General features: G+C 40.7%; 2 protein-coding genes across 15 annotated transcripts in view; one reads left to right on the forward strand and one right to left on the reverse strand.

The window, feature by feature from the left end:
• SIK3 (SIK family kinase 3) overlaps window positions 1-5,551 on the reverse strand; it is a 293,253-nt gene extending 287,702 nt beyond the window's left edge. For 11 of the 14 annotated variants that reach the window (XM_084976167.1, XM_084976169.1, XM_084976168.1 and 8 more), the window contains exon 1: window positions 5,479-5,551. Coding sequence is in view for 1 of the 14 variants with exons in the window: in XM_084976144.1 (XP_084832270.1) it covers window positions 507-582 (76 nt within the window). In the remaining 13 variants the exon portion in view is untranslated. Of the gene's footprint in view, window positions 1-506; window positions 689-5,465 lie in introns of those variants that run through there. The other 3 variants (XM_084976144.1, XM_084976171.1, XM_084976166.1) reach the window with 3 other exon arrangements.
• On the forward strand, window positions 5,142-26,024 carry PAFAH1B2 (platelet activating factor acetylhydrolase 1b catalytic subunit 2). Its single transcript, XM_021062879.2, has 6 exons — window positions 5,142-5,295; window positions 12,805-12,892; window positions 15,094-15,183; window positions 16,504-16,620; window positions 19,460-19,582; window positions 22,714-26,024. Exons 2-6 carry the CDS (start codon window positions 12,812-12,814, stop codon window positions 22,990-22,992), a joined length of 690 nt encoding a protein of 229 aa, XP_020918538.1. The 5' UTR covers window positions 5,142-5,295; window positions 12,805-12,811; the 3' UTR covers window positions 22,993-26,024.
• Window positions 26,025-27,442: the final 1,418 nt, after the last annotated feature.

The following is a 27,442-nucleotide window of genomic DNA, read 5'->3' on the forward strand; positions in this document are numbered from 1 at the left end:
ATATGGAATTTGCAAAATACCTAGAATAGTCAAAACAATTTTGAAAAAGAAAATAGCTGGAGGATTTAACACTATCTGATTTCAAGAGTAACTATATAGTTACAGTAATTAAGACAGAATGGTATTGGCGTGAAGATAGACATAAAGATGGGCCCAGTACACTTCCACTGTGCTACTCTGCTCTTCATAAGAGACATAAAGACAAATGGAACTGAATATAGTCCAAAATTGACCTACACATAGTCAATTGTCTTTCAATAAAGGGGCCAAGATAATTCAATGAAAAAAAGAAAAATCTCTTGGACAAGTAGTTCTGGAACAATTAGACATCCATATGCACAAATATGAATTTGTCCTTTACTTCACATCATACGTGAAAATTACTTAAAAGGATTACTAACTGAAATATAAAACTGAAAGTTATAAAACTTCTAGAAGAAAACATAGGGGAAAAAACTCCACTGTAACAGTAAACAAAGTTTTTTTTTTTCTTTTCAGGGCCACACCTGCAACACATGAAAGGTCCCAGGCCAGGGGTCGAATCGGAGCTGCATCTGCAACATACACCGACACTTGTGGCATCACTGGATCCTTAATCCACTGAGCAAAGCCAGGGGTCGTTCCCACATCCTCACAGACACTATGTCGGGTTCTTAAACTAATGAGCCTCCATGGGAACTCCAGGTTTCTTAGAGGACACAAAAATCACACACCATAAATAAAAGAAAATGATAAATGCTACTTTACCAAAGTTAAAACTACTGTTTTTCAAAAGATACTCTTAAGAAGATGAAAACACAAGCCAGAGATTTGGAGAAAAATATTTGATATACATATGTTGACAAAAAACTTTTGTTCTCGATATAAAGGAACTTTTACAACTCAAGTAATAAGAAAAACAACCTATAGTTTTTTTTAATGGGCAAAAGAGTTCAACAGGCATTTTGCAAAAGAAGATATATAAATGGCCAAAAGTAACATGAAAAAATGCTTAATATTATTAATCATCAGGGAAGTGCAAATTGAAACCACAATGAGATATTGCTATATACCAACTAGAATGGCAAAATTTTCTTAAATTGACAATGCTACGTACTGTCAAGGATGCAGAGCAACTGGACCTCTCACACTCCGCTGGTGGGGGTGTAAAATGATAAGCCACTTTGAAAAACAGATGTGCAGTTTATTATAACGCTAAACACAGTTGTCATGTGACACAGCATTTCCATGCCCAGATCCAAGAGACCCCAAAGAAAGGAAAACACATCTACACAAAGATTTCTACATGAAATTTCATCTTAATTTTATTCATAATAAGCAAAACCAGAAAAAAAACAAGTATCTACTAACTGTTGCTTGGATAAACAAATTGTAGAATATCCATCAACAGAATACTTGGCAGGAGTTCCCGTCGTGGCGCAGTGGAAACGAATCAGACTAGGAACCATGAGGTTGCAGGCTTGATCCCTGGCCTCGCTTAGTGGGTTAAGAATCCAGCGTTGCCATGAGCTGTGGTGTAGGTTGCAGATGTGGTTCAGATCCCCTGTTGCTATGGCTGTGGTACCTCTGAATGGACCCCTAGCCTAGGAACCTTCATATGCCATGGGTGTGGCCCTAAAAAGCAAAAAAAAAAGGCTCAAGAGCCAATCTAAATAAGATCATTTTGGGACAACCTGGTTATCGATAAGCATAATAATTGCAGTGAATAAAACACATCAAATGTGCTTCAATCCGTGAGTTTGTAAAGCTATTAAACCGCATACACACACATTAAAAGAAAAAATAGAAGAATGTGACAAACAAATTTCAGTTGTGAAGAAAAAAAATATTGTTACAATATGTTCTTTACATTATTTCTAACAATGTCTTGGCCTGACCCTAAAGATCTTAAAATTGAGAAATAAAACATTTATTAACCATATGGCTACTGACTGAAAGAAACTGAGGCAAATGAAAATGTGTTAATTTGGAGTTCCCATCGTGGCTCAGTGACTAACAAAATCCGACTAGCATCCATGAGGATGCAGGTTCAATCCTTGGCCTTGCTCAGTGGGTTAAGGATCTGGTGTTGCTGTGAGCTGTGGTATAGGCCACAGATGTGGCTTGGATCCCGAGTTGCTGTGGCTGTGGTGTAGGCTGGCGGCTACAGCTCCGATTGACTCCTAGCCTGGGAACCTCCATATGCCGAGGGTGCAGCCCTAAAAGACAAAAAGACAAAAAGACAAGAAGACAAAAAAAAAAAAAAAAAAAAAAGGGTTAATTTGTAAGGATGGGAGTTGAAACATTTCTTAACGTTGTTTTAACAATAAATAAAACTTTGAAACTCTTTCTGAAAATCATCCGACCTCGAGTTCTACCCACAGAAATTCCCTGAATTCACACTGCGTATATATTTTCAGTCCACATAGCTTCTCTTCCCTCATTTCATGTCTGAAATGCCAAGGCCCCAGAAATCTCCCAGTTTAATTACTGTACGTGATGAAATGCCAAGAAGTCTCCAAAATTTCAGGCCACTTGGGTAGTATTTTGACATATCTCATTCTCAAACTCTAAGGTTCCCTTTTTTTTTTTTTTTTTTTTTTAAGGGCCACACCCATGGCATACGGAGATTCCCAGGCTATGGGTCCAATGGAAGCTATAGCTGCTGGCCTGCACCAGAGCCACAGCATCTCGGAATCTGAGCCTTGTCTGCGACCTACACCACAGCTCACGGCAACACCAGATCCTTAACCCACTGAGCAAGACCAGGGATTGAACCTGCAACCTCATGGTTCTTAGTCGGATTCGTTAACCACTGAGCCACGAAGGGAACTCCTTAGGTTCACATTTGATCGTGTTTACACTACTCCAATCTGTCCAACAGACATTTTGTCAGGGTTTCTATATTTTCTCCCTTTGGGTTGGCATTCAGTCATGAGAGAAACCAGACTAAAGAATCTGGATGGAGTCATTAAGCCCATCATCATTAATGGAAAAACAACTTGACAGGCAAACTCTTCTGACAGCTTTCAGGAAATTTTTCTCATAGTCAGAAAACAGTTATTTTTACCTATCTCCAGCTGGGACTGCATGGAAAACACAAACTCTGAAAGGGGCCCAGGGGAAGGGGAGGTTGTGGATGGGAAGTGAGGAGGAGTAAGATAGCGTTGTGGGCCCCAGAACTATGTTCTTGTAGGGGAACTGACAGAACAGTGGAGGCCTGGAGTTAAAAGAAACTTAGCAATGACTGAGCCTACCCTTTTCGTCTTACAGACTAAGAAACAAAGGGTCAAAGAAGTAAAATGAGCAGTAGCCCCTCAGACAAGAACACAGGGCACCCTGGAGCCGAGTTTAGGGTCCTTTCCAATTTACCACTTGCATTTTTTTTTTTTTTTTTTTTTTTTACAGCTGCACCTGTGGCACATGGAAGTTCCCATGCTAGGGATGGAATCCGAGCTGCAGCTGAGGCCTATGCCATGGCCACGGCAACACAGGATCTAAGCCAAATCTGTGACCTAGCCACAGCTTGTGGCAATGTCAGATCCTTAACCACTGAGCAAGACCAGGGATGGAACAAAGTCAGGTCCTTAACCCAAGGAACCACGATGGGAACTCCTACTACTTGCATTTTTTTTAAAATGAATTATTTAGAAAGCTAAAAGAGACGTAGTAGGAGACAACCCCTTATCAAATTTCAGGGTTCGGTGCCATTGAGATTTTGCCGAAACACTAAAAACTGCCTGAGTCATAGAGGTATTCAAATATTTGCAGAGGCTAGTTTAACCAGCTCTAGTGTTTCCTGGGCACATTTTCTTTCTGTTTCTTGGTTAAAAAGTTGAAAACAAGAAAGTAAAAGATAGTCCAAGGGATCAACAGAGGCATAAATTCATTCATTCCTTATTGAGAAGTATTTAATGCGTGGCTACTATGCATCAGGCACCATGCCTGGTGACGAGAATCCACAGAATAAGGTCTCTGCTCCCTCAGAGCTTATAGGATATCAGAGAAGACAGTGTAGTAAAGTTGTAATTACATTAAAATGTGTTGAGTGCTAAAACTAAGTTCAGGATTCTATGGATTTATCACTGGAGAATTCAAACTGTCTCTTTTGTTATCGATATAATTCTAGGCTGCTTTTTACACCATCATTTGAGTTCCCCAAACACAAATTCTTCTCAATAAAACATTTAAAGCAACATTTACCTACTGGTGTGTCACTTATCAAATGAACATCTGCAAGAGAATTCCGAGGTAAACTAGCGTTTTATAGAACAAATTATTCTGGATTATATATATGCCTGATAAATTTAGTACCATTTGACAGTACAAAGGATCTGAAAAATAATTTGATATATCTTGAAACTTCAGGCTTCCAGGTTTTCACGGTAATTCTCAACGGATTTTGTCTGCAAAACCAAACCCGCTGATTATTTTCAGAGCTTTGGAAGGCTCTTCCATTCCCCCACATGGGTCTGAATGAATCCTTAAAGGGCCAGCTCAGGGCGCTGCTCCACCAAATATTTTGCTAACCACAGCCTGCGTACATCTTTTGCCCCTTCTCTCTATTGTTAGATCCCGTATTTATACAGCATTTAGCATATCATCTTTTCAATATTGACTGTGTGTATATAAATATGTATTTCCCCCGAAATTGGATGGCTCTCTAAAGAAAACACTGTGACTCTCCATCCCCAATAGTATCACCGTAAGAGACGATCTCCCAAAATCCATACATGCATCATAGAAACAGAAGTTCCACCCATAAATGCAAAGGACTGCCTCATTAATCTTGGGACCCTATTTCCCTCCCCCGGCAGCAATCTGGTTTATTCCATGGGGTGGAGAAGGAAGCCAGGTTGGCGGGGTGGGAAGGGAATGGCGTCAGGGTGAGGTCACGCCACATTGTCCCGAAAGACATCTCCACATCGCGGTGACATGAACGCGGGATTGAGGCATACAGCCGGAAGAAAAAATTTAAAGGCAATTTGCGCAGGCTACATGCAAAACGAGGGCAGGATCGAGAACAAAGCGGGGAACCTCGCGGGGCCGTAGGCGGACACCTGGGCGCCCGAAGCGGGCACCCGCCGAGAGGGAAAGTGGGGAACCGGGAGCCAAGCCGAGGCCGGGGAGGATGGGGCGGGACTTCCGGAAGCCATTTGCCTGAGTGGCAGGGAAACCGGAAGTGGGGGTGCTGCTGCGGGTGCTGGGGCCCGAGGAGGGACGCGCCGGATTGGGGCCGCCGGGGCTAAGCGAGCGACAGACGCGCCACCCGCCGACGCCGCAGCCGCTTGGGGCCCGCACGGACCCTCTGCCTGAGTGAGTGCATCCCAGGGCGCGGGGATACGGTGGCTTAGAGGTGGGGGTTGGAAGGGGCTGCGATTTGTTATTGTGAGAGGCCCGCGACCTCCCCTCCCCCACCCCGAGGGGACCCCTCCCCCCCCGGCGCCACCCCCTCCCCCCGACCCTGGGGTAGGGCTCGCGCGCGCCTTCTCGACTGGCCTGGTGTCGGTTTCCCGGCCGCCGGCGCTACCTCCACCCCTCGAGGCCGCTTGCCGCCCCCTCGGAGCCTTTCCCCAGCGCCCCACCCCCAAACCTGCCGCCCGCACGGCCGCCCCGCCTCCCAGCCTCTCTGCCTCCTGGTTTCTTCCCGCGGTGGAGCACCGTGGCGGGGCGCGCCGCCCCGCCTGGCTCTGCCCGCCCCCCCGGAGTAGGCCGCCCTGCATCCCTTGCGCCCCTGGCGCGATGCTCGCTGCTGCCAGCCCCATTTCTGCCTCAGGTCTCGGCTGCTGCCTGCCCCTCCGTCCCTGAGGTTGAACCTCTGACCCTTCCTCAGACCCTTCTTCTGTTTGAGAGACTGTTAGCGAGGGCCAGTCGGGTTACCCTGTTGTCTTTTGACAGAGCGCTTTTTCCCACCCCTTTTGTTGAAATGTGCAACTCTCCAGAAACTTCACCGTTTCTTCTTCTAATATGTTCAAAAATCCGTGGGCTGTCACAACTCATTTCATAGAGGGCTGCCCCGTCCAGCACCTCGTTTTAGAGACGAGGCCCGCCTGGCCGCTGATTTGCCCAAGGTCAACCCACTAGTTAAACCTGCCAGTGAACAAGTTTTCTTAGGTGTTTTTTACCTGGTCCCTGTCCATTTGGCAGTTCAGGACCTTCTGACCTACAGGTTTGTGATGTACCGTTGCACGGTGACTCATTATTCTGCTTTCTGTAGCTCCCAGGCCAGCGTTGCTTTTCGTAATTTATATGCAAACCTTAAGAAAACCAAACACATGGAGCTTTGGCCTCTTTAGAGCTTACCCACGGAGAAGGAGAAGACTGCCTGGACCCCATCCCCACGCCCTCGCCCAGGGCCTCATTTTGTACAGCTTTAAAGGGGGTGGGGGAGAGGTAAAGGTGTAGAGAGAAGATTGTACCCCGAGATCATTTGAATATGCCTTTGCCTTAGATATGCCTTGTGTCTTTAGATTGTTCTCTTGGGCACATTGTTCTGATAGAAAGGTTGCCTCCTTGTGGGGGAGCAGGAGAGGAGGAAATTATTGTGCTTTAATGTATTGGCTTGGGCATTTGATAATAAATTATGGATGTGCTGGAACCCAGGGACCCATCCACCAGCCCACTGAGGCAGGGTATTCCGGACGAGGGCTGCGTTTGCTTTCAGAATAACCCTTCCACCTCCTGAAGCAACGTAAGAGTCTTAGGTCAGAGTGGAAACGTTCTGAATCTTTTAATTCTTAGTGAACTTCCCCCTCCATCCTTTCCCTCGTTAAACTGAAGAAACATCCAGCTCAGCTTGAGGATTTTATAATTCTTTGTTGTTATCGAGGATTTTTGATAAGACACACTACATACACCACACTGGTTGGTATAAGCATCTGAAAATTTTGGTCTTCTGTGGTCATAGTTCTAGTTAAGTTAGAAAAGACAGAAAATGCAGGAAAATTGGGAAATGCTGTGCAAGTTGCTTGCTCCTCATCTTCCCAGAAAATTCATTTAAATGGACAGTTAAAGCTTCCTTGAATAGCATCTCTTCTGTTAAATTAATTTTGGGGACCCTTATCTCCTTTCTGCTGGGCTTTTCTAACTGAACCTGCTGTTTGTGACCTCGAAGTTAATGACTTGCGGGGGGGTGGGGGGGTTTACTCTGAATCAGTAAAGTGAGATGGGCATCAAATCCCTCCCTGTTGCTACTTTTTCTGTTGTCACGAATTACAATTTGAACATTCTGAATACGTGTGTGTGACAATATTGCTTTTTACCTGAGGCAGGAAACCCCCAAGATTTTTGTGACCTACCACAGGCTGTTCTCTGGATGCCTCCTGATTCATTCTTTTTTTTTTTTTTTTTTTTTTTTTTTTTTTTTTTTGGTAAAAAGTACAACCAACACTGTAAACCAGCTATAATGGGAAAAAAAAATCATTAAAAAAAAAAAGTACAACCACTTATTTTATCTACCTCCCAAATTATTTGAATCCCCTAAATGCACGGTTCCCACCTTGGTTGTTAAAGAATAAATTGCTTTGGGGGGTGGGGGGATGTGTCTGCGCTGTGGGATGGAAATCCTGTGAAATCAAATTGTTATGACCATTATACAGCTACAGATGTGATAAATTCATTTGAATAGTAAAAAAAGAAAGAAAGAATAAATTGCTTGGGCTTGCCCCTCAATTTTTCTTTACTCGATTTTTAAAAATGTTACCAAGCCATAGGCATAGGTTAGAACTGAAAGCCACTTTGTATTGTAAGATTTTGATTTGGTAAAATAACACAAAATCCAAGTGTCCGAAGGCACAGAGAAACAAATTTTTGCTCAGATACTTTGCACTTAGGAGGAAGGAGGATGACCTTGTATTCTAGTTAATGAAGAAAAAAAAAAAAGACAATCTAATTGGGAATATTGAACAAAATTCTGTCAGATTTACCTGCCTGGTAACTTCAGATAAGTGAAATTTTGTTCTTCAGTTTCCCTGTCCATATAGCTTTTTCATTGTGCTCATGAAATTTAGGACCAAGGTGAAAGTATTTTGCTCAGGGTATCAGAATGCCTTTAAACTTGGTTAATGGAATAGGAGATAGAAGTTAATTGACTTAGTGAATTAGAATTTATCATTGTCTCATATAGTCATTTCTATATAGAGCCTAATGCCCTTTGTTCAAGAGTAGTAGGTTTTGGAGGGTACTGTATCACTCTGAGTTCAAATCCCAGCTCAGAGTGATACACTATCCTCCATGGAGCATTTTCCTCAAATCTTGCTGAGCTTCAGTTTTATTTAAGTAGCAATGCTCCTATCCTAGGGTCTTATAAATATTAAGCTCTTAATAAATCTTAATTGCAATTATTATTTTATTCATTTGTTTACCTGTTGGAAGAATTCTAAAAATCTATGCCTATAAATTGACACATAGATCTAAAGAGATCTTATAGTTTATAAAGACCATTGATCTTGAAAGTAGAGTATGCACTGCCCTGGAATGCATAAAGTGAGCTATTGAAATACAGGGAAAAATTTTAGGACTTCTTTTTACCTCATTTTTTTTTTTAATGTAAAAAAGGAAGAAATAGGAGTTACTGTCGTGGCGCGGTGGAAACGAATCCGACTAGGAACCATGAGGTTGTGGATTTGATCCCTGGCCCTTCTCAGTAGGTTAAGGATCTGGCATTGTCATGAGCTGTGGTGTAGGTCACAGATGAAGCTTGGTTCTGGCGTTGGTGAGGCATAGGCCGGCATCTGTAGCTCTGTTAGATCCCTAGCCTGGGAACCTCCATATGCCATGGGTGTGGCCCTAAAAAGCAGAAAAAAAGGAAAAAACAAACTTTACTAATATTTAATGTACCAATTAACTGCAATTCACATTTTATTTATAAATATACACATATTGAGGAACATTTCAAAAAGATCCTTTAAAGCATATTTAAATCCCACACTAATCTGGACCACTGTACTCTTTGGCTTTAGGTCACTGTATGCTTTTTAAAATTTCTTTCATGGCCGCACCTGTTTTGGGGCCAGGGATTGAATCCAAGCTGCAGCTATGACCTTTGATCCATTGCACCTGGCCAGGGATTGAACCTGCATCTCTGCAGCAACACCAGCTGCTGAAGTTGGATTCTTAACCCACTGCACCATAGTGGGAACTCTGACTTTATCCTTTTCTTACAGGTGTTCATTTAGTCTCTTTTTGAGTCCCCTTCAGAGATAGCTTATGTCATTTGCAGTTCTATTTGTTAGAAATTTGTCTCACCGAACATTGTATCCGCTGATCCTATCTTCCTATTCCAGGTCACGTAGAATAAGCCTAATGTCTCTTCCTAGTAATCTTCAAATACTTGGCATTTATTTATGTCCTGTGTCTTCCTCTTCCCCAACCAGTTTTTCTATTATAAACATATTTCTATCATAAACATACTTCTTTCACTCTTTCTGATATGGCAGGTTTTTTTAATTTCTCACCATCTTGGTTCCTTTCCTTGAAAAACCCTTTTAAGTTTTGCAGCAAGATCTGAACATGGTATTCAAAGAACTGAAATATCATTGAAGAGTGTGCATTTTGTCTTTAAGTGTTGAGGAATGTGTTTGGATACATTATGTTATGGAGGCACCCCATATGCACAATTTGTCATCCTTTTTTTTTTTTTTTTTTTAAACCGTCCCCAGGAAGAATGGTTTCAGTTACATAATCATACAGTGAAAGTAGGACAGATTATTTTTTTCCTTTTTAATAGTGATTTCCCAATTAACTCTGTGTCAGTTAACTTTTGCCTCAGAAATACCTAACATGTTAAGTGTTTCTCCAGGTAGGAAAATAAATGAGAGATGATTGGGTTTTTTTTAAATCTATTTTAAAAGTTAGGAAATAGATTTTTTTCAATTAGTGAGTAGAAAATGGAGCTGTTTGTTACTATATTTCTTTACATTATATATCTGATTTTTGAAATCCAGAAAATGGGAAAAGTTTCTTCCCTCTTATCCACGTTAAGGCCAAGAGAACTTTTTTGGCTATGCTTGTTTTGCAGCATGTGGAAGTTCCTAGGCCAGGGATCGAACTTTCACCACAGCTGTAACCAGAGGCACAGCAGTGACAAACACCAGATCCTTAACCCACTGAGCCACATGGGAATTCCCAATAGAACTTTTTGATTGCAAGGAAGAAAGTTAACTTTTAAAATTAAAACTAGGAGTTCCCGTCATGGCACAGCAGAAACAAATCCGACTAGAAACCATGAGGTTGTGGGTTCGATCCCTAGCCTCACTCAGTGGGATAAGGATCCAGCGTTATCATGAACTGTGGTGTAGGTCGCAGATGTGGCTCAGATCTGACGTTGTGGCTGTGGTGGAGGCTGGCAGCTACAGCTCGGATTAGACCCCTAGCCTGGGAATAAATAAATAAATAAATAAATAAATAAATAAATAAAATTTAAATTAAAACTACTATTAAGCACCATGTTAGATTTAACCTGAATAGACAGATCAAAAATGGAAATTAGACCTTAAGCAACTTTTTTTTTTTTTTTTTTGCCCTTTAGGGTCACAGGTGTGGCATATGGATGTTCCCAGGCTAGGGGTCAGCTCTGAGCCTCATCTGTGACCTACACCACAGCTCACAGCAACGCCAGATTCCTGACTCACTGTGCAAAGCCAGGGATCAAACCCGCATCCTCATGGATACTAGTTAGATTTGTTTCCAATTGCACCATAATGGGAACTCCCTCAAGCAGCTTTTATTTAGAAGGTTTAGAATTGTTTATTGGTTAAAAACAAAACCAAAAAGCAGAACCTCCAAAGTAAACATTTCTTTGTGGCTATTTGTTTTAACCCCATAATCATTTTATTCTTTTTATCTTTATGTATCTTTTAATCTTTCCACAGTTTTCTGACAGTGAAACACCCAACAAGTATCATTGTCTGATTGGAACTCCACAAAATTCATCTTGCAGTTCTTGATTCTTGCATTTTACATTGATGTTTTTAGCTCCAAGTGGTCTTTTGGCTGAAATGGTTAATTATAGGCCCCTAGTAGGGAGTCATCATGAACTGGTTTGTGATCAGTGGGCCATATGTTGCGTTATTGGGGTCAGGCAAACCTAAATTTAGTCACTCAGTATGAAAATTACCTAAATTATCCGATCCTCATTTTCTTTAGTACTTTTGTGAGGATTGGAGGTGGTATATATAAAGCATAGCGTAATCTTTCGTACATAGCTGTTATTTCCTGATAGTTGCAAATTTCAGTAAAGAAATATACACAGGTTGTGAATAATATTTTACATCTTTAGTCAAATATGGGCTTAACCCTGAGTACAGTTTTTTTTAGACCTAGTGTTATTTAGAGCTCAGTGGATTTGCATAATTCATGTTAAAATTGTTTGCTTCTGTAATTTGTTTTTCATAAATGAAGGTTTGCTTTCATCTTTAGGACTTGTTACTTTCTTTTTTTTTGTCTTTTTGCTGTTTCTAGGGCCGCTTCTGCGGTATATGGAGGTTCCCAGACTAGGGCTCTAATCGGAACTGTAGCCACCGGCCTACGCCAGAGCCACAGCAATGTGGAATCTGAGCCACATCTGCAGCCTATACCACAGCTCACGGCAATGCCGGATCCTTAACCCACTGAGCAAGGCCAGGAATCGAACCCGCAACCGCATGGTTCCTAGTCGGGTTTGTTAACCACTGAGCCATGGCGGGAACTCCAGGACTTGTTACTTTCTGATCCTCAAAAACTACTGCCCTGGCAATCCAGGGTGTTTTGTTTACTCAGTGAATACTTATTGAATGACTGTAACTCAGTCCTTTTTTCCAGAAAGTTTAGTTGTATTTGAGGATGGCAAAGGAAGGAAATAAAGAGTATGGCCTCTTTTTCTTTTTTTGTTTTTTGTTTTTTGTTTTTTTTTTGTCTTTTTGCCATTTCTTGGGCCTCATTTTCTATAAGCCACAAAACCCCAGCTTTTTCTTTCATCATTCTTTGTATTTGCCAGGTGATCTCTTGAGCCTAATGTCTCTAGAATGTATTCTCCAGAGTTGGTTGAAAACAATCTGGTTTCTTATTTGTCTTTCTGGAAGATAGCATTTCTAATTTTCATGAATTTCACTTATTCCTTCTTTCCACTAGCAGATGCCATATTTAGATTTATCGTTAATAAAATTTTTTCAGTGGAGACCTGTCAAAAATAAAAGTGCCTGATAAACATTTATCAAAAACTAGTGCCACGGAGTTCCCTGATGGCTCAGTGGGTTAAGGATCTGTGTTGTCACTGCTGTGGCTCTGGTTCCTGCTGTGGCATGGGTTTGATCTGTGGCCTGGGAATCTCCATGTGCCTTGGGTACAGCCAAAAAAAAAACCCCTCAATGCCAAAGCCTGTGGTATTTATGTGATGTTTAGTAATTGATAGATTCTAATCATTTTTGTAGTATTTCTTAAGTATGTAACTCTAGCAGCCTAAAAGCCTCTAATGTAGATGTCATTGAACTATAAGGGTTTAATTCCTTGTATCATTTGGTTCTTACAGTATTCATGAAAAATTAATACAGCTGTAGAGTATATACTTGGAGCAGATTTTTTAAATGTAATACACTGTTCCTGAATGATATTCAAACCTGTCTGGAAGTTTAGTAGTGCTTAATATTGATGGGACTTTAGCAGTAATGTCCTGGAACTCGTCCGTGCTGAAAATAGACTCCAGTTGCTTTGTTTCTAGGCAAAACCACAATGAAATTTATTTAATTCTTACTCTTATTTAAATCCTGGCAGTGTAATATTTAAATAAGTCATAACAAAGAAACATTCCTGTCAGTGAACAAAAAATGACATAGACTTTTTTTTCCTCAGGTGTAGAATGAGCCAAGGAGACTCAAACCCAGCAGCCATTCCACATGCAGCAGAAGATATTCAAGGAGATGACAGATGGATGTCACAGGTAAAAGGAGGTGCCCCGGTGTTATTCACACGAAATTCGGCTCTTCACTTTTTAGGTTCTTGACCAAAGCTTCAAAGGGGTGTTTTTAATGGTCAACAAGAATTGATAACTATATGTAAAAATCTAATGTTAGAGATGTCATACCTAATCACCATCTGATGTTGAAACTGTGGAATATTTTGAAGGTATAGTCATTGATCTCCGTTAATTATAATAGATAACAGTGTCTCTACAGTATTCTTTTTTTTAAAGCTTTTTAAGATTTTTGAAGTAATTTCAAAATTATACAAATATTACAAACGCTTGAGAGAGAATTTCCTATATCCTTCGTCTAGACTTGTGACTTGATGCTCTTTATATCAATTTTCCCAGTCTAGAATCACACATTGTATTTGGTTGTGATAGCTCTTTATTTTCCTTTAATAAGAAATGTTTCTTGGATATATTTCCAAGGTTTTTTGTTTTTTGTGTGTTTCTTTGGCCTAATCAGAGAAACATCTGTAGAACGCCTGGCCACAACTAAATGTGCCGAGGTCATGAAAGATAAGGAAAGACCAAGAGACTCCCGTACGGGAAGACACTAAGGAGCTGTGTAGATTAAATGCAATATGACATCTTGGACTGATTCTCAGAACAGAAAGCAGGCGTTAGTGGAAAAATGAGTGAAATCTGAATGAACTTCCTTTTTCTTTGTTTCCTTTTTGCCACACTCATGGCATACAGAAGAAGATCCCAGACCAGGGATTGAACCTGTGCCTTAGCAGTGACCCGAGTCACAGCAATGAGAGCACTGGGACATTAACCCACTAGGCCACCAGGGAGCTCGTGAATGAACTTTATTTAATTGATGGTATTCCTCAATGTTAATTTTTTAGTTTTGACAAGTGTTCCATGCTTATTCAAAAGATGATCATATTGGAAGAAGCTGAGTTAAGGGTATATACAGATACTCTACAATCTTTGCAGCCCTTCTGTAGATCTAAAATTATTTCAGGAGTTCCCGTCATGGCGCAGTGGTTAACGAATCCGACTAGGAACCATGAGGTTGCGGGTTCCATCCCTGGCCTTGCTCAGTGGGTTAAGGATCTGGCATTGCCGTGAGCTGGGGTGTAGGTTGCAGACGTGGCTTGGATCCCGAGTTGCTGTGGCTCTGGTGTAGGCCGGTGGCTACAGCTCCGATTGGACCCCTAGCCAGGGAACCTCCATGTGCAGCGGGAATCGGCCCAAGAAATAGCAAAAAGACAAAAACAAAAAAAAACAACTATTGACGTTATACTCAATACTACCTATGAAGTATTGCTAAAATTCCAACTCTAATCAAGACTTAAGTACCACATCCCAGGAAATACCTGGGAGAGATGAACATGTCCACCACCACCACGGAAATATGGTGAGCAAAATCCAGACTATGGCAGATGGAGTTCCTGTCGTGGCACAACGGAAACAAATCTGACTGGGAACCATGAGGTTTCGGGTTCAATCCCTGGCCTCCCTCAGTGGGTTAAGGATCCAGTGTTGCTGTGAGCTGTGGTGTAGGACAGCGAATGCAGCTCCAATTTGACCCCTAGCCTGGGAAACTCCATATGCCACAGATGCAGCCCTAAAAAGCAAAAAACAAAATCGTTCAAGTAAAATGTATACCTTTTGATTGGATCCTAGTTCAAAAAGATAGATACATCTTATACTTTTCCAACTCTTGGAACAATTATAAAGAATGAGTGTTAGATGTTATAGGATTATTGCTCATTTCCTTAGATGTGTTAGTAGTTCTGTGGCTTCAGACTATGCTTAGGATGTGCATGTGGAATATTTGATGGCAAAGAATCACAATATTTGCTGCTTCCCCTCAAATGATCAGACAAACACAGATAAAGCAAATATGTGAAACGTTACTGTTGAATGTAGGTGAAGAATGTACAGGGGTTCATTGTATTACATCAGCTTTTTTTTTTTTTTAAGAGTTGGAGGAAAAGATAAACTTTTCTAGTTTCAGTAGAGTTGGGTTTTCTTGAGCGTGTTAGTGATCAGGATTGTAAGGGCCCAGCAGTTAATCGCAGATTGAGAGGAATCAGCTTTAGGGACAGACCAAATAAAATGTTTAACTACAGAATAACTGGTTTGCACAACTGTTCTGTCTAGGCTGAGAAATCTCACAGGGAAAGAAATGCCAGCTTCTAATTGTTCTTTCTTCTTCAAACCAGCACAACAGATTTGTCCTGGATTGCAAAGACAAAGAGCCGGATGTCCTGTTTGTGGGGGACTCCATGGTGCAGTTGATGCAACAGTATGAGGTAGAGGGAAAAGGGGTGAGGGGGCTCCTTGGCTGCTAATGTCAACACATTCATTGATACCAGACTTTCATTCAAAGTAGTTGGGAAATCAGACCTACCTAATGGGATTCTTTGTGCCATCAGGCATGATGAGACGAAAGAAAAAAATTAGCGTTAATTATAACTAAACTCCCTTTTTTGCCTTGGTTTCCAAAAAGGTTCACATTGTATTTGTTTATCTGTATTTGCCCTAGTCATGATTTACAATTCTTATTTATATTTTACTATTTTCTTTTTAGATTATTTTTACTTTTTGTTTTTATTTTTTGTCTCATTTAGGGCCACACCTGCAGCACATGGAGGTTCCCAGGCTAGGGATCGCAATGGAGCTGTAGCTGCAGGCCTATACCACAGCTCACAGCAACACCGGATCCTTAACCACTGAGCAAAGCCAAGGATCTAACCTGCATTTCTCATGGATACTAATGGGCTTTGTTACTACTAAGCCACAATGGGAACTCCTTTACTCTTTTCTTGTACTTGCTCATTTATGCTTGTCCTAGTCATGATTCTCAATTCTTATTATTTTTGTTTTACCATTTTTAAAGTTGATATATTTTTGTAGTGAACTGCTTAGAATCTTTTTTTTCCTTTTCCTTTTTTAGAGCTGCGCCTGCGGCATACGGAAGTTCCCAGGCTAGAGGTCTAATCTGAGCTACAGCTGCCAGCCTACACCACAGCCATAGCAATGCAGGATCCGAGCCATGTCTTCGACCTACACCGCAGCTCACAGCAACGCCAGATCCCCCAGCCACTGAAAAAGGGCAGGGATTGAACCCGCATCCTCATGGATACTGGCTGGGATCAAACCTGCATCCTCATGGATACTAGTTGGATTCATTTCTGCTACACCACAATGGGAACTCCTGTTTTGAGTCTTTTTAAGGTTAGGCATTCTTCGCAGGGAAACCTGAAAGAAAAGATAGCCTTATTTCTCTTTGTCTCGAGCATTCCAGGTTTTTTCATCTTGTGTTTTTACTTTATCCTGTTCCTTTAAATGGTTGAATAAAGGTAAAGGAGAGTTTATTGAGTTGGTACCTCTTAAGTGGCATCAGATTGAGTTCTGGCTCAGGTCTTGAGCTGAGACCTCATGCTACACTAAGAACTGAGTTACACAATAACATCTTCACAGCCCTTTCAACAGTTAGCAGTACACCACTTGCAGCATTATATTTGAATATAGAAAAGAGAAACTGTTGTTTTGGATGCCTCACCACACATTGCAATTGAGGGATTTTATTTCCCATTAGTTTCTGCTTAATCGAGTTTTTCTCTTTTTAGATATGGCGAGAGCTTTTTTCCCCACTTCATGCACTGAATTTTGGAATTGGGGGAGATACAACAAGACATGTTTTATGGAGACTAAAGAATGGAGAACTGGAGAATATTAAACCTAAGGTGAAGTAAAACTTTTTTTTTTTTTTAAAAAAAGAATATCCTTAATCTTGAGTCTTTTGTAGATAATTAAATTGTCAGAAAATGTAGTAAAAAAAAAAAAAGAAAATGCTTCTTTAAAGCATTATTTCACTATTGTTCCTTGCTTCATGCCCCTTTAAGATAAATGATGTTGTCATTGTTTAAGAACATTCCAAATACATTCTTTTTTTTTTGTATTTTTGACTTTTCTAGGGCCGCTCCTGCAGCATATGGAAATTCCCAGGCTAGGGGTCTAATCGGAGCTGTAGCCACCGGCCTACACCAGAGCCACAGCAACTCGGGATCCGAGCCACGTCTGCAACTACACCCCAGCTCACGGCAATGCCGGATCCTTAACCCACTGAGCAAGGCCAGGGATCAAACCCAAAACCTCATGGTTCCTAGTCAGATTTGTTAACCACTTCGTCACGACAGGAACTCCTCCAAATACATTCTTGATTAAAAATCAGTATATAGCTTGCTTGGCTTGTACTTATAATTATTGTAATTACCTTTTTCAGCTGTAGGAAGATAATTTGATGCTAATGAGATATGCTGGTCTGTGGTTCTGAGGCAGTATGAGGGGGAAAGTTCTCAGAGGTGGGCCATGGGAACAGGGCCTTGATTGACTTTAGGAAGTAATTCTGGATCCATTTAAATATATGAACAAATTGGTAATCAGGCCTCCAAATTCTTTGGAAAAAAATTTGGAACAGATGTGCATAGACATGCACCCAGTGCCTTAACACATTTTAAACATCCTGAGTTAGCCCACTGCATGTAAGCTGAAAAACAAAGCTGAACCATTGATAATAGTTGCTTTAGTTGAAAGTGTATGATTTTTTGCCTTTCTTGTAGAAAAACCCACCCATGTTCCTTTCTTTTCTGAGGGGTGGTGATTACTTTATTGGGTTACATGGTGAGATATATGTCTCTAGGTGATAACCATCTGGTAAAATTTTTTTAAAGGGGAAAACTTTGAAAAACTCTATCTGGGGGAATTCCCATTGTGGCTCAGTGATAACAAACCTGACTAGTATCCATGAGGACTCAGGTTTAATCCCTGCCCTTGCTCAGCAGGTTAAGGATCTGGCATTGCTGTGAGTTGTGGTGTAGGTCGCAGACACAGCTCGGATCTCTAATTGCTGTGGCTGTGGTGTAGGCTGGTGGCTACTAAGCCTGGGAACCTCCATGTACCACAGGTGCAGCCTGAAAAAAAAAGAAAAAGACAAAATCTATATCTAACCTCCACTCCACTGAATTTTTTCCTTGAGTAGAACTGTCCCACTACACTCCCCTGGGTATTTTTTTCTAGAAGTTGCTTGTATTAAGAGAGTCCTATGACATCACTTATAAATGTTTTCTCACAGGTCTCTTAGATTTCAGTCTTTTTTTTCTTTTTTGACATGCAGAGGTTTTATTTTTATATAGTTGTATTAATTATTTTTTTTGTATAGTTTTGGAATTTTAAGAAATCATCCTCAGTTCTCGGCATGGTGCAGCAGAAATGAATCCGGCTAGGAACCATTGCGGGTTGCGGGTTCGATCACTGGCCTTGCTCAGTGGGTCAAGGTTCTGGCGTTGCCGTGGCCTGTGGTGTAGGTCAAAGATGCGGCTCGGATCTAGCATTGTTGTGGCTGTGACGTAGGCCGGTGGCTACAGCTCCGATTGGACCCCTAGCCTGGGAACCTCCGTATGCCGTGGGCGCAGCCCTCAAAAGACACACACAAAAAAAGAAATCAGCCTCTAACTCCACCATGATAAAAGAATCTTTTTGTTTCTTCTTAGTATAGTTTTACCACTTAACTGTTAGCCTCTTTACCCTCTTTGGAATTTATCCTGACATAGGTTATAAAATGGCTACGTTGTTGAAGTTACCAGTACCATTTGAAAAGTTTGTTTCCTTCTTTGCTTTTTTTTTTTTGTCTTTTTGCTATTTCTTTGGGCCGCTCACACGGCATATGGAGGTTCCCAGGCTAGGGGTCGAATCAGCTGTAGCCCCCAGCCTAAGCCAGAGCCACAGCAACGCGGGATCCGAGCCGCGTCTGCGACCTACACCCCAGCTCACGGCAACGCCAGATCGTTAACCCACTGAGCAAGGCCAGGAATGGAACCCGCAACCTCATGGTTCCTAGTCGGATTCTTTAACCACTGCACCATGACGGGAACTCCCTTCTTTGCTTTTTTTGCTCTTTTTTGTTTGTTTGTTTGTTTGTTTGTTTTTTGTCTTTTGAGGACCACATGCATGGCATATGGAGGTTCCCAGGCTAGGGGTTGAATTGGAGCTGTAGCTGCCAGCCTACACCACAGCCACAGCAATGTGGGACCCAAGCCGTGTCTGTGACCTACACCGAAGCTCACGGCAACACCGGATCCTTAACCCACTGAGCAAAGCCAGGGATTGAACCTGTGTCTTCATGGATACTAGTTGGGCTTGTTAACCACTGAGGCACGATGGGAACTCCCTTTGCTTTTTTTTTTGCTATTTCTTTGGGCCGCTCACACGGCATATGGAGGTTCCCAGGCTAGGGGTCGAATCGGAGCTGTAGCCACTGGCCTACGCCAGAGCCACAGCAACTCGGCATCCGAGCCCCGTCTGCAACCTACACCACAGCTCACGGCAACGCCGGGTCGTTAACCCACTGAGCAAGGGCAGGGACCGAACCCACAACCTCATGGTTCCTAGTCAGATTCGTTAACCACTGCGCCACGACGGGAACTCCCCCCTTTGCTTTTTGAAATAAGATTTTCAGCTAAATAATGAACTTTCCTTTATTCCTGAGTATTTATCTTTTTTTTTTTTCCTTGCCTTCAATTATAGGTCATTGTTGTCTGGGTAGGAACAAACAACCATGAAAATACAGCAGAGGAAGTAGCCGGTGGAATCGAGGCCATTGTACAACTTATCAACACAAGGCAGCCCCAGGCCAAAATCATTGTATTGGTATGTAGTCTTTGGGTAGATGGAGACCTTGATATCCTCAGGTAAAGGTGTGAAGTCTTTAGGAATGTGATCACTCATGAAATATAGAGAATCTTTAGGTGGAAGCACTTTATGATACTCCTGAAGCTCTTCTCTGATTTGTCCCATCATCTTACTGGTCTCGTCATTTCTCTGAACAATTGTGGGGTCATCTTTTTCCTGCATATCCTTGTTTAGAAGTGGAAATTCTCTTTGATGCCTCAGATAGCCTTTTTTTTCCCTTGATTATCTCCTGGTGGTTTTTTTAAATTGCATGTGAGACTTTTCCTAGTCCTGAGTCTCTTTTTATTAGACCTGGGTTTGTATTAGCTTAGATGTGTTGTTTTGTTCCACTGTTAATATGGTAAAAGTGGTGTATTTATTAGAATCTCTGAGTTCTTTAAAATATCAGTGACTCCATCAGCAAAGAAATGGATACTTTGTGGTTTTACCCTTAACAGGAGATGCTACCCTTTGTGGAATTAAAGCATTCATGATTTGTATCTTCATGATTTCAGATATAAACAGCTGTCTGTTTCAGTGTTCCAAGTTCACATGTAGATATTCTTAGCCCAGCTGAAATTGTATGTTTCCATGAAATCTGATATGTATTCAATTCTTTAATAAGATACAGTATTAAGGAAGGTTGTCATTTATTCACCAAACATGTGAGGATCACTATCTACAAGGCACTATTCTTGATCTTGATCATACAAAAATGAATGGATGTCCACCCATCTGGTGGATGGACAGAGCAATATAAACAGAGAATTATATTGTCTGCTACAGGAGAACAGGGTATATTTTAGACGTGACAATTAACATCTGAGTTCAGTTTTAAAAAATTCATTGATCTCCAAATGGAGAAATGAAAGAAGAGAGGGTATTACAGAAGGAAAAAGAAGGGAGGAAAAGGAAGGAAAGGAGAGAAGGAGGGAGTGATCAAAGGCTTATACATGTATGTGTTTGTTGGGTGAGTGAAGGGGGGCACTAAAAGAATTTTAGGGTTGCCATCGAATAAAATTTGAGACTGGGATAGCTAGGAGAAAGTGGCCACAACCAGGATATTATAACTAGGGTCTGCAGAGGTGGGCCTTGCTTTTTTTTCTTATGTCATGTTTAGTTTACTTGTTTATGTATTTGTTTGTATCCTGTCTTATTCCAGAAAGGATTATATTGTGGTTGAGACTGTTTCTGAAGTACAGTGGCTAGTACATTGTAGCTGCTTAAGAGATATTTGTTGCATGAATGTTTCTGAATAAATCCCCATAAATATTCTTTGTTTCAAGGAAACTTTTTAAATTTGATAAGCAGTGGTATTATCTATAATACTAAAACACTGGAATTAAACAAAATAATCAACCCCATGGGGGACTGATTACACAGGTCTTTAAATATAATAGCACTCATCATCAGACAATTAAGAGAACTGTGAAAAGAGAATTTATGATACATATAACTGAAATGTCCAGATACCACAGAGTATGTATATTATATTTAGAATATATAATGCAACTGGAACATATATATGCAACTGGAAAAACAAAATTAGTTATTATATGATAAACGAATTAGATGTATAACTTTTTTGTCTCCTTTAGCATAGTATTTTAGCAATTATCAGTTATTATAGAGAAAAAAAATCCCATATGCCCTTGATACTCATTCATTTAGGAAAATATCGTGCAGATACATAAGCTACATTTCTCGTTCTTGCTTAAAAATCCCAATAGATATAGAGCCCTGCTCTTGAGGCTTGAGCTCTTTTTTTTTTTTTTTTTTTTTGTTTGTCTTTTTAGGGCCACACCCTTGGCATATGGAGGTTCCCAGGCTACGGGTTGTATTGGAGCTACAGCTGCCACCCTATACCACAACCACAGTAACACCAAATCCAAGCTGCGTCTGTGACCTGTGCCACAGCTCACAGATCCTTAACCCACTGAGTGAGGCCAGGGATCAAACCTGTGTCCTCATGATGCTAGTCAGATTGGTTTCCACTGAGCCACAATGGGAACTCCAAGGCTTGAGCATTTTTTATGGCTTTAATGGCTGTGGTATTCTTTGAGAGTCAGAGCATAGAATATATTTATTGCTCCCTGGCCATTCTTCCTGGTTGTTCCTTATTTTTCAACCGAGCTTTGATACATCAGCATTGAAGGCTGCTTTTCTTTGTTAACTATTAGATACAGAGCCTTATGCTTGTAATAGTCAGTAGGATTTAGGATTGACTTCATCTGCACATAACAAAGATGGAAGGAGGTAAGAGTGGGGTAGCATATTCATAGTGCTTTATGTATCTCTTTTGGAACTTACAGTCACACAGTAAATTACATTTCTGTTGTATGCTAGGAGATATTGAGTGGCTCTGATTCATCAAGGCAACCTTTGCTCCAACTCCATTTCTTATGTGTTCTAGTGTAGGTTCCATGTGGCATTAATGAATAGATGTGTATTTGAGCTAGATTAGTCCAACTATATGACGGACTGTATGGAGGATGAATTAAAGGAAAGATACCTTTGGAGATAGGAAAACCAGTCAGGAGATTTTACATTAATTGCAGTGAGTGGTAATAAGTTCCCTAGCTATAGTAGTTTATATAATCAGAGAAGAGAACAGATTAGAAAAATATTTTGGATGAGTGATTTAGTGATAAATAGATAATGTAATAGGATGAGAGACTCAGGAATGTTGGAATGACCAGTAATAAAATGTAGAAGAAACGTGTTTTGCAGGGGAGGTGATGGGTGGCTTTTGGACATGTTGAGTTGGGAATGCCTCTGGAACATTCAAGTTTGGTTCTGTTCTTGTCTGTTCATACATGGTTCTGAAACTCTAGGAAAAGGTCTGGGCTGAAGTATTTAGAGTAGGAAGAGTAGTGGTCCAAGGCCAAAACACTGAAGAATACCAACAATTAAGGGGCAGGAGGAGGAGGAAGAACTCAGGAAGAAAGCGAGAAGGCATGGTCAGAGAACTTTCATTAAAACCAGTTTAGTCCAGTGTTTTAGAAATCAAAGGTGTAAAAAGTGCCAAATGGTGAGTTCCAGGGATATTTGAAATCACAAATAAGTAGCGAAAAACATCTCATCTTCAGTTCTGCTCTGCTCTGCCCCAGGGTTTGTTACCTCGAGGTGAGAAGCCCAACCCTTTGAGGCAAAAGAATGCGAAGGTGAACCAGCTCCTCAAGGTCTCCCTGCCAAAGCTTGCCAATGTTCAACTCCTGGATACAGATGGGGGCTTCGTGCACTCGGACGGTGCCATCTCCTGCCACGACATGTTTGATTTTCTGCATCTCACAGGAGGGGGCTACGCAAAGATCTGCAAACCCCTCCATGAACTGATTATGCAGTTGTTGGAGGAAACACCTGAGGAAAAACAAACCACCATTGCCTGACTGGCTCCCATCAGTGTTCATAGCGTCCCAGCTTCCTCAGATCAGTTGTATCACTGGCACTACAGAATCCTTCTCTTTCTTAAGGCACTTTGCATTGTAGAATGTTCCTGGATGTTCATATCTAGTGTTTGAAGGGGAGGAGGGATTTAAACTGGTCCTGTACATAGAAGGTTTGTTTGACACAGGAGAAAAATTAGCCAAGGAAGATGGTTGTTTAAATTCATTTGAAACCAGAAGGGGACTTTTTAGTTCTATGTGTGACACATTCATTGGATTATCACTGTTTTTCCTAGGACAACATCAAGCCTAAGTACTGAACAAAATGAAGATTCTTCTCTTGGCCTTTTCTTTCTATGGATTATGTTATATATAATGATTAGAACCACACCTACTTGGCTTTAAAACAGATGTTTTTCCAGTTTTTAAAGTTCATAATTTAGCCTTTTGTTTTTATTTTGCTTTATTCATATGTTAGAACAACATATAGCATCAGATTGAACGTGCTTGTCATTCAAATGTGGGAGATGCTATAGTTACCAGTGAATTTGTTCCACTCTCTTAATCTTTCCCATGCTTAGCAGTGAAAAATAGGTTTTGCCCCATTCTGGGGACTCTCTGGAGGGTATTATTTTTATGCTGCTGAATATCATGTCTGTAATAGACCCATGCATGCAGCCTTTCCTCTATTCCCCTTCATCCCCTCTCTTTTGGGGGTGTTCTTGTTGACATTACAAGCTTTTAACACATTTTTGACTTAGGAGCTTTGTTGCTGGAAGTGTAAGTCCCCAGCCAGTTACTCCCATGATGATATTACTGATGTGTAACTCATTCTTGTGTGGTGTTCTGTGCTATAGAGTCTGTGTAGTGCTATCCATATTCAGAGTTCTGGTTTGTTTTCTTTGTTTTTCCTTTAAAACCTGTTAGAGTTTTCCCTTTTTTTTGGAAAAAAAGGAAATCAGAACTCTGTTTCCCATTCCATAAGCCCTGACATTATTTCACGTTTTATAGTATTTTAAGATGTATATTTTATTTTATTTTTTTGGCTTAGTGTTTTTAATTATTAATCAGTCCAGAAAAATTTGGCTTCTTTTTTCTCATGGGGAAACAGTGAACATTATGCTTGATCCCACAATTTTTAGTAAAAGAACTAAGTTTGTTTAACCTTCAGGATTTCTCCTTAATATATCTTCATCTGAGAATTTCTTTCAAGAGAGTTCTTTATAATCTTAATGGTTTGTTGAGTTATAAGAACTGCCATTTAAAAAATAATAGGACAACAGATGGTTTATTGTTTAATATACCTATGGAATATGTACAAACTGGATCTACAAACAGATAACTTTAAATTAGACCAGGGATATTGAAGTAACCCATCAAAATGTGCTCTGCAGTGATTCTGCTTAACGTTCAAGTTCAGTAACTAAGGCATCTGCTTCATGCTCCGCTTGCAAAGCACATGGCATGGCTTTTGTGTGTTGGAGGATGGATTTGTGATTTGTGCTGAGAGCCACTTCTGATTGTGAGGGATAGAACTTGGGCTGATTTTTTTCTTGTCAAGTTTCTTTCTAGGAATTTTTGGTTTTGTCTTTAAAAAACAAAACAAAACATACTTTCTTGAATGTATCATGTCTTCATTAACAACCGAAAATATATATGGTGTTTACTAAACTTGTTTACTATATTAAAATTTCCTTTTTATTTTTAGAAACCCAGTTCTTGAGTTTTTTAAGACAGATTTTTGTTTTTTCTTAGCTGAGGTATAGTTCTAGGGAGGAGAATTAATTAAGCCAGTTTTGTGTGAGAAAAAACAGTTTGCTATCCAGGTCTTTTTCTGTTGTCAGAGGGTGGGAATATGGTCCAAACAAACCCTATTAGGTTACTCCTGCAGCATGTGCTTTTAGCTGCTCTCTTGACTAAGGATCAAATAGCCCTTTGTGATCTGGCCTTCAGCTCCTTTGCTTCTGTGTATGAACCTTGGATGTTACTATATTTCATATTTACCAGAGCTATTCGAGCAATAGTATATAAACCACTAGCCTTTTTAAATAAAAGTCTGCCCCATTGCTAATGTGCAGAAATTGAGTCCACTTTCATTTCTTGACAGCTTTTCTTTGTACTGCTTTAGGCAGAAAGTATGTATCTATTTTTCTTTGACTGACACCCCAGTTTGCTGCAGTGACAGAACTTAATTTTTGATCTTTGAATTTCATATATGTATATATATATGACATTTAATGCACTGTCTAAGTGGAACTGTCTTGTTGTCATTGTGATTAAGGGGCCAACTTTCCAGGCAGCTAGCAGAGGTGTTATTGTGTTCATCTCCCAGCAAATTTTAATTCCTTTGCCCACCCATTCCCTCTACACTAGGTGGCAGTTGGCGATGGCACAATAAAGGTTTCTGCAGTACCATCTTGGACATTGCAGGCTGAAGACTTACTACCAAGGTTGATCTGGGGCATGTTGTTTTGCTGCCTGCATATTCTAGACTGCCATGGGCAGTGCACCTTGAGTCTGTTTGAAGATCTGTCTAAGCCTGAATTTTTTTGTCAAATATCTTAACCCAGCAAAACAACTCTTGAGTAGCTCATGCCTTGCTCTTAGGAATTCTGTCTCTTGTTTAAAAAATAATGTTCATCTCTCTTTTTTATTTGTTTTTATCTAGTCACTGTTTACAGTTGTATGCTAAAGCCTGAAATATTGTCTGTGCTGTGGTGTTTGAGCATTGCCAATTTTATATTTATTGCAGCGAAGAAGAAACTAAAGATATATGAAAACAAGGAGCATGGCCACGCTCCTAAATCTGTGTGGGTGCATGTGGGAGAAGAGAGTTGGGGTCTCTTAAAAGGAGGCTTTTGGGATGGGGTCTCCCAGGCTTCTCCTTGGTGTTCCTGCTTGGGGATCACTGCTGCTAGCTGACTGGACCTCCCCAACGGAAGTTTGTGATTCCGCTTTGGCAACATTTCATTGACTAGTAGAACTCATTCTGTTTTAGTGCATATTTCAATATAAATGTAAACATTTCACTCAAACTTGCTGTCTTTCTGTCTCCTTTATCATAGTTTGAATTCCAATGGAGAGAAGAAGGGGTGGATTTTTTTTTCTTACCTTATCAACAAGCAAATTAGATACTTAGATCATCCTGCTTCTTTTCGGAGGAACTGAACGTACCAAGCTGATGCTCATCACTTACCTCCTCAGGGACATAGCATGGCAGAATGGGATGAACAGATAGAAAGAATCCTAAGTAGATAAATGAAATTACTGTCAAGTGAAATGTTTCATTTTTTTTTGTTAACGGTAGCTGGCAGTTAAAAACAGAATTAACTCTTAAATCATCAAATTGACCTTTTGACCCTTTTTCTTAATTTCAGTCTTTAAAATTTTATTCACGTTACTTGTCCCAACGTCCGTGGTTTCTCCATTCCTCACACTAATAATCATCAATTTTTTTTTCTTTTACACTTTGAAATATTTCTTTCTACTACTGCCTCCAGATTGGATTTAGGTGCTTCAAATGAATTAGACTACTCTGAGTTTCTCTGTCACCTAGAGAGAAGAGATTCAGGACGATATTTCCCATATGTTACACATGCAAGCCCTTTAGGTAGGTGCATCCCCACTTTACTGTTGGCTGGGAGGCCCAGGGAAGTTTTCTCTCTTGGCCAAGGTGAGTCATGTAAAATGGTTGAGCTGGGATTTGAAACCAGCTTTACCTGCCTTCAAAGTCCTTGCCTTTGCCACTACTCATTCAGCATGGGGGTATCTTTAGCTTTAGATTCTGAGTCACTGAGTTCAAGACAGAAACAGCCCTAGTTTTCTTTTGGTTGAAAGTCCTGGGAATGAGGTGACCGGCTTCTCACCTGGACCAAGGCAACAGCTTCCTTTACTCTTCGATGTACAACTTTTCCACTCTGTCCTTCACATGACCACAGAGTTACTAGAAGTTATTTAAAGTGCATTACCTGACATCTTGTTTCCCACTTTAAAACTGGCAATACAATTAAATTGTGTTTACGGAGCCAAGAATTTTTGGTGGTACAAAGACTGCCCGGCTACTGTAATAACATGTTGGTAAGTTCGAATTGACAAGAGGATGCTACTGGTAAATGAAATAAAATTTAAAATGTTAAAGGAGAAGATAGTTCATTGTGGTGCGGCAGGTTAAGGATCCAGTGTTGCAGCTATGACGCAGGGTGCAAATGCAGCATGGATTTGATCCCTGGCCCAGGGACTTATATGCTACAGGTGTGGCCAAAAAAAAAAAAAGGAAGAGTTGTAAAGGAGGGGTTCCCTTATGGCACAGCAAATTAGAGATCTGGCATTGGCCACTACAGTGACTTGGGTTGCTGCAGTGGCAAGAATACGATATCTGGCCTGGGAACTTGGGAACTCATACATGCCTCAGGCCTGCCAAAAAAAATGGTAGGAGTTCCTGCTGTGGCACAGT

This window comes from Sus scrofa, chromosome 9, assembly GCF_054392235.1.
Source record: "Sus scrofa isolate SSC_HxYL_T2T_F1_AM1 chromosome 9, Sscrofa_HxYL_maternal_Yorkshire_Landrace_v2.0, whole genome shotgun sequence".
Taxonomy (NCBI): Eukaryota; Metazoa; Chordata; class Mammalia; order Artiodactyla; family Suidae; genus Sus; species Sus scrofa.

Bases quoted from the DNA above. Each gene is read 5' to 3' on its own strand.
- PAFAH1B2 (XM_021062879.2), top strand. From the start codon at position 12,812: ATGAGCCAAGGAGACTCAAACCCAGCAGCCATTCCACATGCAGCAGAA. The intron at 12,893-15,093 runs GTAAAAGGAGGT...TCTTCAAACCAG, and splicing joins ATGACAGATGGATGTCACAG to CACAACAGATTTGTCCTGGA. The intron at 19,583-22,713 runs GTATGTAGTCTT...GCTCTGCCCCAG, and splicing joins AGGCCAAAATCATTGTATTG to GGTTTGTTACCTCGAGGTGA.